Below are 14547 nucleotides of genomic sequence, written 5' to 3'. Positions count from 1 at the left end.
AGCTGGAGGAAGCCATGCGATTTTCTAGCGGCCATTCCCTATGTCGCTTGTCATTCTTTACAGTTAGAAATCAAGCAACATTCAACGCCTGGGAATCCATTGTCGTGGCTGCCAGAGAAGCATTATGTAAGCACCGAGCTGTCATTTACAACAAAGTAAAAATATCTAGAATGATGATTACGTACAGAGGGAGGTTCTTTAGACTCAAATCTAAAGTTTAGACTCTAAACTTTAGAGGAACTTCAACAACGATATTCTGTCGCAAGTAAAAAAACTCAGTAAAGCGACATTGTTTGACCTTGCGGTGCTGCCGTTTCACAAACTTCAACACGACCTTCACTCCTCCATAGCTTCAATGTGACCTTCATTCCGCTCGGCATGGATAGGCGTAAGCTATACAAGTACCTAAGCTACAAGCTTTGACACCTAAACGTCAACTGCTACCTGGAGTTTGGTAGCCGTGCCCTTAAGATCAACTCCGTCGCGGCAGCGCGTGGCCGCGTTGTAAAGCGCCCACGACCGCGACAATCCGTCGTCCATGGTGGCGTTCTTCAGCTTGTGCAGCGAGTCCATGGGGTTGACCGTGGCAGCGTTCACCAACAGTAGCGAGAGCCACGTGTTGTTGCTGTTCTTCATGGTGACTATGCGTTCCTTGGACAAAATGTCGTTCCACTCCTGCTCCACGAACTCGGACGTGCGCGCCAACTCGTTGACGGGGGACACCGGTATCATTTGGATACCATGAATCGCATATACCTCGTCGAGGAACCACGTGTTGTAGTACACCTTGTTGTCGAAGAAAATGCCCGTGACGTGGTTGCGGACAATCTCCGGTGGGTGGACAGTGTTATCCGACTTTAGCAAGAAGTACGTCCGAATGGCGTGTGCATTCAGACGCAACATCAGACTTCCGAGGTCCTCCATTGCCTTGTGCCCCGTAACTTTTCCCCATAGCGTCATTCCGTAGTAAAAGTTAATGTCCTCAGAGGTGCTTTCCTCATCCTTGCCGTGGTCGAGTAGCGTTACACCACGTGAATACGAGTGGCCATGGTACCAGGAGAAGTGCCGGAAGCGAGGAAAGTAAGGATCTTCCAAGCTCGGATTGGCGACATCGCGCAGCATCGTCCAAATAATTCTCTCGAGCTCTGGCATACGAGACCAGTTTGGGTCCAGGTGTTTTAGAATTGCCGATGCTGTCACATAGTAACCGAAGTGGTAGTGGTGGTCGTTGTAGACTCCGCTGCCGAAGTCCATGTACAGCCATCCGTTCTCGAAGATTAAGCTCGAGACAATTCCACTATACAGAGTCTCGTAGACAAGAGGTGGCGACAAAGTGTTGTTTAGCATCGGCTCGATCATGGTTTCCAGCTTTTCCAAACAATAAGTAAGCAATGTTGTATCCGTCCCAACAACGGAGCTATCGGCTGCCATCAGACATAGTGACGCATACTTCTGAAAATACTTGCCGTTGTAGTACCAACTGTTTGCATTCATTGACCAGTTTGCGATGATGTCTTTCTGCAGAGTCTTCAGCATATCTGTCTGGAGAACCACCCAAGGAGTCGGCTTTCGCGCAGGATAGAAATCCACCTCGAAGTCCGCCTCAGGTTCTACGAAGGACCATAATGTCGAAATTTGGCCAACCATCTGCCCTCGCGTGGTGGAATGAAGAATGATAGCGCCAGGACTTGCCATCTTGGTCGCAGACCCACTCATCGACTCTATCTGGTGTGGCAGTGCGAAGTGCAGCAGACCCGCCGATTCGCAAGTACTGCCTTCTGTATCCCAATGCAACGAATAATCCGTGCACGATTCCATTGAAACACTGCCACCACGCACCACACATCCTGCGTACTCATCATAGATTGTGTCTTCCGCTTCCTCCGGGAGTATCGCCACTCGGATCGTGCCAGAGTACCCCTTGTCCGCCACCAACGACGACCCCGAAGCGTTTACAGAGAACACGACTGATTCCTCTACACGCAGCGACAGGCTCTTGTCACTCGCGTACAATACCCACGTCTGACTATTGTTGAGATGAATGACAAACTTGCCCGGTGCCGAGTCGTCCATGTACGTGATACTGTGTTCGGTATCGATGCGTGGCGTGAGTCCGTCGTATTTGGCCGACACGAATGCCATTCCACTCAGGAGTGCCGAATCCATGCACCCACCACTACCAGGGTCACACGTACGGAGCTTGATACCAATATCATCCCATTCGTACACTTCGTACTTGGGTTTTGTCTCGTTGAACTCTTGCGCGGAGAGCGTAAGGTCATTGTGAATACCGTGAGAGTACCACTTAACGGTGTTGTTAACCTCCGGTGCCATTTCACGATATGTGTAGGGGTAACACGCTTGCACGCCAAACGGAGCTACCTTAGGCAGAAATATAGAGTATGGCTGAGCCCACGCGGGGAAGTTCTCCGACCTATTGGTAGCAGTCACGTGAATCAAGTTGCCCCACCATTTGTTAGTTGGAATCGGTTGGTTGAGTGCTTCCTTAGCAACGTTGATGATCGGAGCAAGTTTTGCGAGACTACCATTTCGCTTAAAGAGTTCTTCGGATGGCTCATCCGTGCCGAACGGCCCAAAGAACTCACCGCTTATGGGGCTTTGCTGAGTACTCGCTGGAGCGTTGGGACTCAGAGTACCGATTAGCTTTTCGGTGGCACCCTCCACAGTTCCGTCGAGGAAGTTGAAACCTTCGCCAACATCAGGATCATCAACCGTAGCTACCACGTTACGTGTCGCCATCGCAATAGCTACAATAGCTTGAGCCCACACCGACAGCTTCATCTCGCTCGCCTTCCCGCCGTGCGTAACTATTCGAGAGAGGACTGTGAGTGCGCAGTAAGCGGCTAGCGCGCAAATGGCGAGGGCGTTCAGTCCTGAACTCACTGAGTCTCAGGGTAAGAAACTTGGATAGGCCTAGCTCCCTGTCTCCATCGCCACATTTTTTCGACCCTATGAAATTCAAAGGTGACCAAGTCGTACATACCCAGGGTATGATACCCTGTACGGTCGGAGGGATTACTCTAAGAGTAAACTGTGTTGAGCTTGTAATGTTGCAGTACTGGTTTGAGCGATGACCGGTTGCGCTGTGATTCACTGTGTGAATCATAGCGTACGAATATTAGTTAAACTCTTAATGCTCAATATTTAAAAATATGTAAGTAGTAATTTGTGGATTTTCTGCACATTAAGTCCAATAAGAACAAGCGAAGCACGATTTTTTTTCAAAGTTACCGGTAGGGGTTTTCACTTTGAATTGAAGGGAAATTGTTTACAGTTATAGTTTTATTGTGGCGTCGTAGCGCAACTCGCTTCAGCAAACGTTCAGCCTTTGGATTCCAAATAGGGAAGAGCAAATTCATACGATTGGCTTTTGTGTGGGTGAGGAGCTTAACAAAACAACGACTCCAACGAGTGTACAGTACCGGTACTGTACCTGTAATCTGAGCTTCCTCTTGCCCAACACTTGCCGAGAGCTCAGCGAGAAGAGCATGCGCTCTGTCGGAGGTGACTAAGGTTTAGCGTTGGCATCGCCCAGGCATCTCGGTGAGGTACAGGTACAGCAATAGCTCCACTCGAAATAATGAAAGCCACGTCGGCACTGTACCTTTCATGAACTACTGTACAACAACTCGTCGCCAACTTCACGTTTTGAGAGCGAAAAAATCAATTTCCCATTTTTAAAGCCCAGTTTAATCGCCCAGAGCTACAATTGAGACTTCATCGTGGAGTGTTCCATTGCACTCTATACTGTAGTAGTTCTCACGAAAACTATCAACAGCTTCATCCTTACACCTTGACGGTCAGTTGAGCGGCAGCAGTCGTGTTGACGTGGACCTCATCACGGCAGCGAGTGGCAGCGTTGTAGAGCGCCCAAGACCTCGACAAACCATCATCCATCGTTGCGTTCTTCAGATTGTGCAATGACTCCATGGGGTTCACCGTTGCTGCATTCACAAGAAGGAGCGAGAGCCACGTAATGGTGGTGTTCACCTCAATGACAATTTGCTCCTTTGACAGGATGTCGTTCCATTCTTGCTCCACGAACGTCGAGGTACGAGCCAATTCGTTAATGGGGGACACTGGGATCATTTGGATACCGTGAATGGCGTACTTCTCATCCAGGAACCACGTGTTGTAGTAGACCTTGTTGTCAAAGAAAATACCCGTGACGTGGTTGCGGACAATCTCAGGTGGGTGAATCGTGTTGTCTGAGGTCATTAGAAAGTACGTGCGGATGGCATGCGCATCAATACGAAGCATTAAACTTCCAAGATCCTCCACCGCCTTGTTACCCGTCACGCGGCCCCACAACGTCATACCGTAGAAGAAATTGATATCCTCCGACGTGCTCTCCTCATCCTTGCCGTTATCAATCGATGTCACACCGTGAGAGTACGAGTGACCCAAATACCACGAAAAGTGACGGAAACGAGGAAAGTATTTGTCATCCGCGCTTGGGTTCACAACGTCACGAAGCATCGTCCAGATGATCTGCTCCAGCTCCGGCATGCGTGACCAGTTCGGGTCCAGGTGCTTAAGCATAGCCGATGCCGTGATAAAGTAGCCGTAATGGTAGTGGTGGTCATTGTACATGCCGTTACCAAACTCCAAGTAGATGCTGCCTGTCTTGAAGATCGAGCTCGAGATGATGCCGCGGTACAGCGTATCGTACATGAGAGGAGGCGACAGCGAGTTGTTCAGCACCGGCTCAATCATCTTCTCCAGCTTCTCCAGACAGAACGATAGAAGCAGTGTGTCCGGGCCAACCACCGAGCTGTCTGCTGCCATCAGACACAACGACGCGTACTTCTGGAAATATTTGCCGTTGTAGTACCAGCTATCGGCGTCCCAATCCGACCAGTTGCCCATGATATCCTTCTGCAGCGTACGCAGCATGTCGGTCTCCAGAACAATCCACGGCGACGGCTTACGGGCAGGGTAGAAGTCCACCTCGAAGTCTGCTTCGGGCTCCACGAACGACCACGTCGGGTTCGTCGTCACCTGACCCACCATGAGACCACGCGTAGCTGAGTGCATCACGATCGCTCCAGGACTTGTCGTCTTGGTCGGAGATCCAGTCATCGACTCGACCTGGTGTGGCAGAGCGAAGTGCAGCAGACCCACTGACTCACACGTACTTCCCTCGACGTCCCAGTGGAGCGAGTAACCCGTGCGTGACTCCATCGATACACTACCACCCATCACCATACAAGAGGCGTACTCATCATAGACGGTGTCATCAGTCGCGTCTTCCGGAAGGAGCGCCACTCGGATCGTGCCAGAGTACCCCTTGTCCGCCACCAGCGACGACCCCGAAGCGTTCACAGAGAACACGACTGACTCCTCTACACGCAGTGACAGGCTCTTGTCACTCGCGTACAATACCCACGTCTGACTGTTGTTGAGATGAATGACAAACTTGCCCGGCGCCGAGTCGTCCACGTACGTGATATTGTGTTCGGTATCGATGCGTGGCGTGAGTCCATCGTACTTGGCCGACACAAACGCCATTCCACTCACCAATGCCGAGTCCATGCATTTGCCTGTGGTCTCGTCACACGTACGCAGTTTGGCACCTCCTTCGTCCCATTCGTACACTTCGTATTTGGGCTCGTATGAGAAGAACTCCTCCGACGACAATGTCAGATCGTTATGGTACGAGTGGTTGTAGTACTTGACAGTTCCGTTGACTTCTGACCCGATCTCGCGGTACGTGTACGAGTAGCAGGTCTGCAATCCGTACGGCGCTTCACGTGGCAGCTTCACCGCGTACGGGTTCGACCAGGCAGCGTAGTTGGACACGTTTTTGAGGTCTGTGACGTGGATGAGGTTGCCCCACCAGTCATTGGTAGGAATGGGCTGGTTGAGCGCTTCCTCGGCGACGTTGATGATCGGCACGATTTTCTCGAGGCTGCCATTGCGTTCGAAGAGTTCCTCGGAGGGTCCGTCCGTGCCAAACGGTGCGAAGAATCCACCGCTGGTCGAGCCTTGATGAGAAGTGATAGTTTCGGCGGGAGCGTTGGGGGCAAGTGTTCCGATCAATTTATCGGTTGCACCGCTCACCGTGTCTTGCAGAAAGTTGTATCCTTCACCAACGTCGGGATCGGCATGTGAAGCTGCAACTCGACGAGCTGCTACGGCAACTACACCAGCTTGCAAAAGAGCGAGGACCTTCATGGTATCCGAGTTTTATCTCGTTTGTCCGTGACAGTAAGGAGTTCTTGTTAAGGGCAGAAGCTGGAAAGGGACTGTGCAACTGAGTGCGCAGTAGGCCGCAAGCGTGTGTTTGACATGTGAGTTCACACCAGCTGATTTCCTGAAGCTTGCGCACATACATGACCAGACGATCCTCTTTGGAGTGATAGTACTTCTTCGAAGTACATGTATTTTTTTATTAGCCACTAAATAGCTACTAGATGTATTTATACTAACAAAAATACAACGGTAGCAAATTAATACATGTCCTGGACTCAAAGTGACGTTCAGTCAGAAACGCTTACTAAAATAAGGTAGCTAAAACATCTCAACTCCAAGGCTTATGCGGAAAAAAAAACCCAGGCTAGTTACAGAAGTCCCTCAAAGTAAGCGTCACCTACTTACGTAATACCCCGCCATATCTGCTACGGTACATACAGGTTCAGCTGGCCAATCACAAAAATGCACTGATTTTGGCGGGAAAGATGACCGGTCCGGCCTCTTCGCTAAGTAAACCATTGAAAGACTGAGAATAGAGATTAAATGTACGAGGTAACATATGCTCCCGCTACGTACGCCTCCCTCCATGCACACTATCACTCTTCCAAGCGACCATGACCGCCAGCCCCATGCCGCGCCGGATCCGCCTTAATATGGAGCAGAAGATCGCCATGTGCAAGTATGCGAAGGATATGCGCGCCAGAGGCAAACTGTCCAACACACAGCTCGCAGCGTGGGCAACACGTGCGTTCAAGCTGGAAAAGCTCACATATACGACCCGCCATTGCATTGAGCAATGTACGTCTGGAGTTTTTGCCCAAGAATACGACTTCGTGTTTGCAGCCGCTGGATCAAGGCATTATTCGAGCCTTAAAGAGTAAGTACAGGGATTTAAAGGTACTTGATTGTGTCGACCGCTTTTTACGGGACCAAGAGAAAGTTGATATCTACACCGCTCTTTGTTGGAGTAAGATGGCCTACGACGAGATCTCGCCCAAAACCATTCAAAACTGCTGGCGGCACGCAGGTATTCTGTCGGACAGGAGCAAGATCGCCTCGCTTCTTAACTAAATATCAGTACATTTAAAACATCTGTTTTATCACCCCCCCCCCCTATAATCATTTGCGAATGCTGGTGGCCTTTCTCTTGCTAAGTTAGTACAGTCGTGCACCTCGTATTCGGCGGGGTGGACCATATAGAGTCTACGAGCTGCGAATATTTATAGAGGAACAGATGGAATCCAAATGTACTACTTTGTATTACTTAATTAAGTACAAATCTCAAATCCATCTTCGACACAAAACCAGTGTGATTCCAACAGTTTCGTATGGTCATTGTCGATACGTCTTGCCAACCTTCTGAGCACCACTTCATCGCTGTATAAATACTGACGGGGGTATACTTCTCGCCTTTGTAAAACATGTCCAGCTTGGCCTTCTGCTTCTTAGCACGGTAGTGGTCCTTGAGACTTTTAATAATGCCTCGATTCAATGTAGAACGGGCGACGTGCCATGGCGTTTTGCAACAAAATTTATAATGAGCTGTTGTATGGTGAAGTGATTGAGCTGATAGAAGTGCGGCGTTTCATCCCTCCTCGAGGAGGGGAATACCATTGAGCCAAAGGAGATGGGCAACTCATTTGCGCAATGCATGTAGCGCAATCATTAGATTGTGCAGGTTATTAAGCCATACCGGGGCCGAAAACGAGGTGCATGACTGTACTTGTATTAATACTTCAGAAGTACTGTCATATTGACATACAGTTGGTGAAAGCAGGGCTGTGCAGTAATCCGGCCCACCAGTAGAAAATAGTACTATAGTACTATTACTATTACTATAGTACTCAGTAACTCGGCCAATTTTGATACTACTGTTACAGCAGTACTCAGTAACTCAGATTGGAGCTCGGATAGTACTATCGAATTACTGCCAAGATCCAGAAGAAGAAGGAACACGCTCCGTTTTGACCACCACACTGGATTTCTGAATGGCTTGATCACTAAGCTGTATGCGGCATCGGTATGTCTATCGTGTCATGTTCCCGTCGTTTTCTTCACTCGAACACGACGGGTTTGCAAGTTGAATGGCTGCTGGTGAGCCTTCAAGCACAATTGCAAAGTAATTTCGCTCAGCGAGTCCTGTTCGGGTCTGATGCGCAGGCCAGTCTCATTTACTTGCGATCTGAGCGAGCTTTCACTCACTTTGCGATTTTCATTGCGACCCAGACTTCCTATCCAGCCCGCTCAACGCCTCTCTCGCGCCAATGAAGTGCTCTTTTGTTGGATGTGACTACCCCGACATCGCGATAACGGATCCTTGCTCCGTTTGCCAAAGGCCGGTCCATCATCTCTGCTCTAACAGCCTATACGACCCGGACAACATCGCCGTGCGGTAAGTAATCTTTACACATTATAGGTATTCTATGGTTGAATTCACTTTACTAACAGATGCGTTATAGATTTTGCAGCGCGTCGTGTGTCACGAATTGGAGAGCCAAGAATCTGTCTGCGGGGACTGTTGCTGCGGACGATCGGCGACATACCTTCGAGATTGTGGGGTGGGCGCCTGAATCATCTCAAGAACTTGCCGTTAGCCAGGACTCTACGGATACGACGGAGCTACTGAGCAGCCATTCGTCGGAGGCAACGTTGCCGCCCGACAGTCCTGTTGGCGTGGACTCATACGGGATCCCGATTATTGTGCATCACTTCCGTGAACCTGGTAAACGCGATAACGTGTGGGACGTGGCACATGTACTCGCAACTCCCTATGCGGTGGGTGATGATGATGATGCTGATCGATTCACCCATATATGCATTCTATGTGCGGCAACCGCCACCAGCCAGGCAAACCACCCCGGAGATGCGTGTATGAGCGGGCTTCGGCGTTGGAGTCACACTTCCAATGCCAAGAACCACATGGTCTCAAAACATGGCAAGCATCCGGTCGGTATGGCTGAGATGCAGAAGCGAGTCAAGCGAGCTCGGAACCAACTTGTGTCGACCCCTGGATACTTTTCTCGCAGCATTGTCGATTCATCTGCCCACTTGTCGTCCCAGGCGCCAATGGCAAAACGAGGTGCACTGTAAAGGTTATGGGGCCCGACGGCAAAGGAGCTTAACGTGCACATTGCCAGGTGGTTGCTCAATGACGGTCTACCGTACAGCACGGTGGTAACAGAAGACTTCCGCAACTTTGTTCGCTTGATTTCGGGGAACACTACCGTTCTCGCCCAGAGGACCTATTATGGTATGATGGATGCCTCGTTCGAACGGTTTTGTTTCTTGGCAGGGGGTATGCTTTCCGCTGAATTCAGGGCCTCGTACAACCTGCCCTTCCTCAATGTGCTGCATGACGGCTGCACCACCGGAAGTGGTAAAAAGGGGCTAGTCGGAACTTCTGCAAGTTTCATTGACTTGAGCTGGGAGCTCGTCAATATCGCGCTGTTGGTCACCGTGTACAACGGCTCACATGACTCGTGCAAGATCAAGACGCTGATCACTTCTAGGTTTTAAGAGTTCTACGGGATCGACATCGAGTCAATGGCGCAATTTACGATGTCTGATACCGCGCCTAGCGCCAAGAAGGTCTCGAAACTATTTGAGGACTCGCTACCGACGGACTGCACCATGCATGTCTTGAATCTGTGCCTTGTATACGGTATGGGCATGCGGGAGAACTATGAGACTGTCTATCTGCTGAACCCCACGACAAACAAGCCGAAAAAGGAGCGGCGCTTGTGCACGGTTGGCGGACCATTTCCGGAGAGAGCCACCTTGATCAAGAAGGTTCGAAGTCTGAACAACTACTTTAACTCACCGCAAAGGGCTGAGCATCTCGCCAAGGTGCAGCAAATCTACTGTCTCCCCGAATTGAAACCAATCGTCGATTGTGACACTCGCGTAGCATCCTCCGTAACTCTTTTCCAGCGCACTATCCTCAATTACCCCGCGCTCAAAGCATATTTCCAGCACTGTGAGAGTTACGACGATTCGGCCGTATTCGAAAAGTTCACATTCAGTGAGTGGAGACTGCTAGTAGAAGTTGAAGCGATCACGCACTCGTTGGCTGACCTCGCGCGCATTGACGTACAGCGCAGCAACCAAGTCTCATCAGAGCTTATCGTTTTGATGAAGTATGCGCTTGACCGGCTCGCCACAGACACATTCCACATCTACGATCTCGACGCTGCGAGATCACCAAAGACAAACGAGAAGTCACTTCCCCGTAACGATGTTCAGATTGACGCACTCTCAGACAAGGCCATGATTTGTGTGAACCGGACTAAGGGGCAAGTTATGAAGAGGCTGCCCACGCTTACGGCTGAGTCGGTGGTTATCTTGTTGCTCGACCCCCGAACGAAGTTCACGGTCGACAGTCTCATTCATCCTCCAAAGCTACGCCAAGAAGCCGCCGTTGGTGGGGTTGTCTCTGGTGAAGGCTCCGATGATACCGCTGGGCTCGCAGAAGACGCAGGTGATGTGAATACCGTTATAAGCAAGGGCAAGCAAATGCTTCGCAACGCACACCGAGAAGTTTTTCGGGCAATCCACGGTTCCAACACGAATAACAGTCTGCACACGGACGTGGATACACCACCGAATCTGGACTTGGTACCGTCGGTTGACGACGAGTTAGTGATGTGTGGCGCGTTATTGGTTGCTTCATCTTCAAGCAACACGCCTGTGGCCAGCCTTCACGACCGAGCCGATGAGGTCCTTGCGAAGTGGTACCAGCACAGTGTGAACTGGGTACCCGCTGCGCTCCAACAAGCATCGGACGACCGGTTGACGGAAGCAGACTTCACCAAGTTACTCCTAGTCCGACGCAGAAACGACGTTTGCTGGATCTTGCAAGCTCTATGCGAGCACATCGACATTTGCCATTGGTACCGTGAGACTGGGGCTGCAACATTCCCGTCAATTGCTGCTCTTGCCCGTGTATGGCTAGGCCGGAGCCCCTCGAACGCCTTCCAAGAGCGTGTCTTCTCAACGGGAGCCTTTGTCATGGGACCTCTACGTACAAGCACAGACAACCGTCGAGCTGAGATCCAGGTGCTGATGAAGCACAACCGTGCGGAGTTTCGGCGAATGGAGCATGCGAGCATCCGCGTTTGCGAGAAGCAGCGTCCCTCTAGTTTGGTCGAGCAGCGGGAGCACAAGCGAGAGTGTGGACCGCACAAGCGAGAGTGTGGACCACACTTGACAATATTAAGCTGGTCGTAAGCAGTAGTTAGATAGTACTACAGTACTTCTACTAAGTAGTTCAGGCGCCGTGAATCGAGTTACTGAGTACTGCAGTAGGTTTCAGCTTTGCATCCTTCTACTGCCGCCAGTACTTTGGAAAAAGTGGCAGTACTGCACAGCCCTGGGTGAAAGGTTCAGTTGCTAAGCAGAAAACCGTTTTGAGCCACAAATTTACAACCATGTGAAATCGATCTATCGTTCTTGAAGGGCTGTCCATCATCAAGCCCAAAAATGAGAACAAGAGGTGAGCTCCATAAGGAATGTAAACTGAAACGCAAGCCTTGACATTGGAAAGATGCAAGGCAGAAATATTTACAAAACTCATGCTGGCAACCAAAACTTCACCGTCATTGAATTTTGTGCATCTAACGGTAGCGAAAAGGATCAGTGTTACGTTCCTGCGCTAAGTACTCAAACGAGTTACTACAACTGAACTGTCAACTCGATAGTTGCGGCCACGTGTACATCCACATCGTCTCTGCAACGAGTGGCTGCATTGTACAGTGCCCACGATCGCGAAAGACCATCATCCATGGTGGCGTTCTTTAACTTGTGAAGTGAATCCATCGGGTTCACTGTAGCAGCATTGACCAGTAGAAGCGAGAGCCACGTGTTGTTGCTGTTCTTCGAGATCACAATGCGTTCCTTAGACAAAATGTCATTCCACTCCCGCTCCACGAACGTCGAAGTACGGGCTAACTGGTTAATGGGGGACACCGGGATCATTTGGATACCGTGAATGGCATACTTTCGGTCAAGGAACCAAGTACTATAGTACACCTTGTTGTCGAAAAAGATGCCCGTGACATGATTCCGCACGATCTCGGGCGGATGAATCGTGTTGTCCGACTTCAACTAGAAGTACGTGCGGATGGCATGCGCATCAATACGAAGCATTAAACTTCCAAGATCCTCCACCGCCTTGTTACCTGTCACGCGGCCCCACAATGTCATACCGTAGAAGAAATTGATATCCTCCGACGTGCTCTCCTCATCCTTGCCGTTATCAATCGATGTCACACCGTGAGAGTATGAGTGACCCAAATACCACGAAAAGTGACGGAAACGAGGAAAGTATTTGTCATCCGCGCTTGGGTTCACAACGTCACGAAGCATCGTCCAGATGATCTGCTCCAGCTCCGGCATGCGTGACCAGTTCGGGTCCAGGTGCTTAAGCATAGCCGATGCCGTGATAAAGTAGCCGTAATGGTAGTGGTGGTCATTGTACATGCCGTTACCAAACTTCAAGTAGATGCTGCCTGTCTTGAAGATCGAGCTCGAGATGATGCCGCGGTACAGCGTATCGTACATGAGAGGAGGCGACAGCGAGTTGTTCAGCACCGGCCAATCATCTTCTCCAGCTTCTCCAGACAGAACGATAGAAGCAGTGTGTCCGGGCCAACCACCGAGCTGTCTGCTGCCATCAGACACAACGACGCGTACTTCTGGAAATATTTGCCGTTGTAGTACCAGCTATCGGCGTCCCAATCCGACCAGTTGCCCATGATATCCTTCTGCAGCGTACGCAGCATGTCGGTCTCCAGAACAATCCACGGCGACGGCTTACGGGCAGGGTAGAAGTCCACCTCGAAGTCTGCTTCGGGCTCCACGAACGACCACGTCGGGTTCGTCGTCACCTGACCCACCATGAGACCACGCGTAGCTGAGTGCATCACGATCGCTCCAGGACTTGTCGTCTTGGTCGGAGATCCAGTCATCGACTCGACCTGGTGTGGCAGAGCGAAGTGCAACAGACCTACCGATTCACACGTACTGCCCTCGACGTCCCAGTGGAGCGAGTAACCCGTGCGTGACTCCATCGATACACCACCACCCATCACCATACAGGAGGCGTACTCATCATAGACGGTGTCATCAGCCGCTTCCTCCGGGAGTATCGCCACTCGGATCGTGCCAGAGTACCCCTTGTCCGCCACCAACGACGACCCCGAAGCGTTCACAGAGAACACGACTGGTTCCTCTACACGCAGCGACAGGCTCTTGTCACTCGCGTACAATACCCACGTCTGACTGTTGTTGAGATGAATGACAAACTTGCCCGGCGCCGAGTCGTCCACGTACGTGATATTGTGTTCGGTATCGATGCGTGGCGTGAGTCCATCGCACACAAACGCCATTCCACTCACCAATGCCGAGTCCATGCATTTGCATGTGGTCTCGTCACACGTACGCAGTTTGGCACCTCCTTCGTCCCATTCGTACACTTCGTATTTGGGCTCGTATGAGAAGAACTCCTCCGACGACAATGTCAGATCGTTATGGTACGAGTGGTTGTAGTACTTGACAGTTCCGTTGACTTCCGACCCGATCTCGCGGTACGTGTACGAGTAGCAGGTCTGCAGTCCGTACGGCGCTTCACGTGGCAGCTTCACCGCGTACGGGTTCGACCAGGCAGCGTAGTTGGACACGTTTTTGAGATCTGTGACGTGGATGAGGTTGCCCCACCAGTCATTGGTAGGAATGGGCTGGTTGAGCGCTTCCTCGGCGACGTTGATGATCGGCACGATTTTCTCGAGGCTGCTATTATGTACAAACAGCTCCTCGGACGGTTCGTCGGTACCGAATGGTACGAAGAACTCACCACTGGTCGGACCTTGTTGGGCAGTAGTCGTTGTTGCTTGAGCGTTGGGGGCAAGCGTTCCGATCAATTTCTCGGTTGCGCCCCTGACGGTATCTTGCAGGAAGTTGTAGCCTTCTCCAACGTCTGGGTCCGTGAGCGACGCGGTGGCGCAACGAGCAGCAAGTGCGACCAGCGTCGCCTGTAGCAAGGTAACCTTCTTCATGGTATCTGAAGCTGCTTCTCTTCAACGGTAGCTGTCGTTAAGTCTTGTTGCAGAGGACTGTGCACGGAGTGCGCAGTAAGTGGCAAGCGTGAAAATGAAGACCGAAGGCCGAAACGATCGCTATAACGTAATCCCACGTGACTGGATGGGATTCCTTGTCAGACAAGTTGTCTACAGCGGATAAAAAATACCGTAGCTCATGGGGAGTCCTTCGCCATGCTTTGCATGGTAAAGGTAGGGTGAATCGGATACTCGTGGCTAGAATGCAGTGAAGTAATGG

At 50.8% G+C, this 14547-nt stretch overlaps 4 protein-coding genes across 4 annotated transcripts; all 4 read right to left on the bottom strand.

Moving 5' to 3' along the window:
• Positions 1-336: 336 nt before the first annotated feature.
• PITG_03512 (endo-1,3(4)-beta-glucanase, putative) lies at positions 337-2802 on the bottom strand (the record flags this gene model as incomplete). Its single annotated transcript, XM_002906533.1, has 3 exons — positions 337-393; positions 445-1368; positions 1840-2802. 3 exons carry the CDS (start codon positions 2800-2802, stop codon positions 337-339), a joined length of 1944 nt encoding a protein of 647 aa, XP_002906579.1.
• Positions 2803-3807: 1005 nt separating this feature from the next.
• PITG_03511 (endo-1,3(4)-beta-glucanase 1, putative) lies at positions 3808-6198 on the bottom strand (the record flags this gene model as incomplete). The annotated part of the gene is made up of 1 exon (XM_002906532.1): positions 3808-6198. The coding sequence occupies one exon, from the start codon at positions 6196-6198 to the stop codon at positions 3808-3810; it is 2391 nt and encodes a 796-aa protein (XP_002906578.1).
• A 5688-nt stretch (positions 6199-11886) lies between these two features.
• On the bottom strand, positions 11887-12189 carry PITG_03509 (uncharacterized protein; the record flags this gene model as incomplete). Its single annotated transcript, XM_002906531.1, has 1 exon — positions 11887-12189. One exon carries the CDS (start codon positions 12187-12189, stop codon positions 11887-11889), a length of 303 nt encoding a protein of 100 aa, XP_002906577.1.
• A 608-nt stretch (positions 12190-12797) lies between these two features.
• Positions 12798-14267, bottom strand: PITG_03508 (glycoside hydrolase, putative; the record flags this gene model as incomplete). Its single annotated transcript, XM_002906530.1, has 1 exon — positions 12798-14267. The coding sequence occupies one exon, from the start codon at positions 14265-14267 to the stop codon at positions 12798-12800; it is 1470 nt and encodes a 489-aa protein (XP_002906576.1).
• Between the last annotated feature and the right edge of the window lie 280 nt (positions 14268-14547).

Source organism: Phytophthora infestans, genomic scaffold (assembly GCF_000142945.1).
Source record: "Phytophthora infestans T30-4 supercont1.4 genomic scaffold, whole genome shotgun sequence".
NCBI lineage: Eukaryota > Oomycota > Peronosporomycetes > Peronosporales > Peronosporaceae > Phytophthora > Phytophthora infestans.
This window is presented reverse-complemented; position numbering and strand designations above follow the sequence as displayed.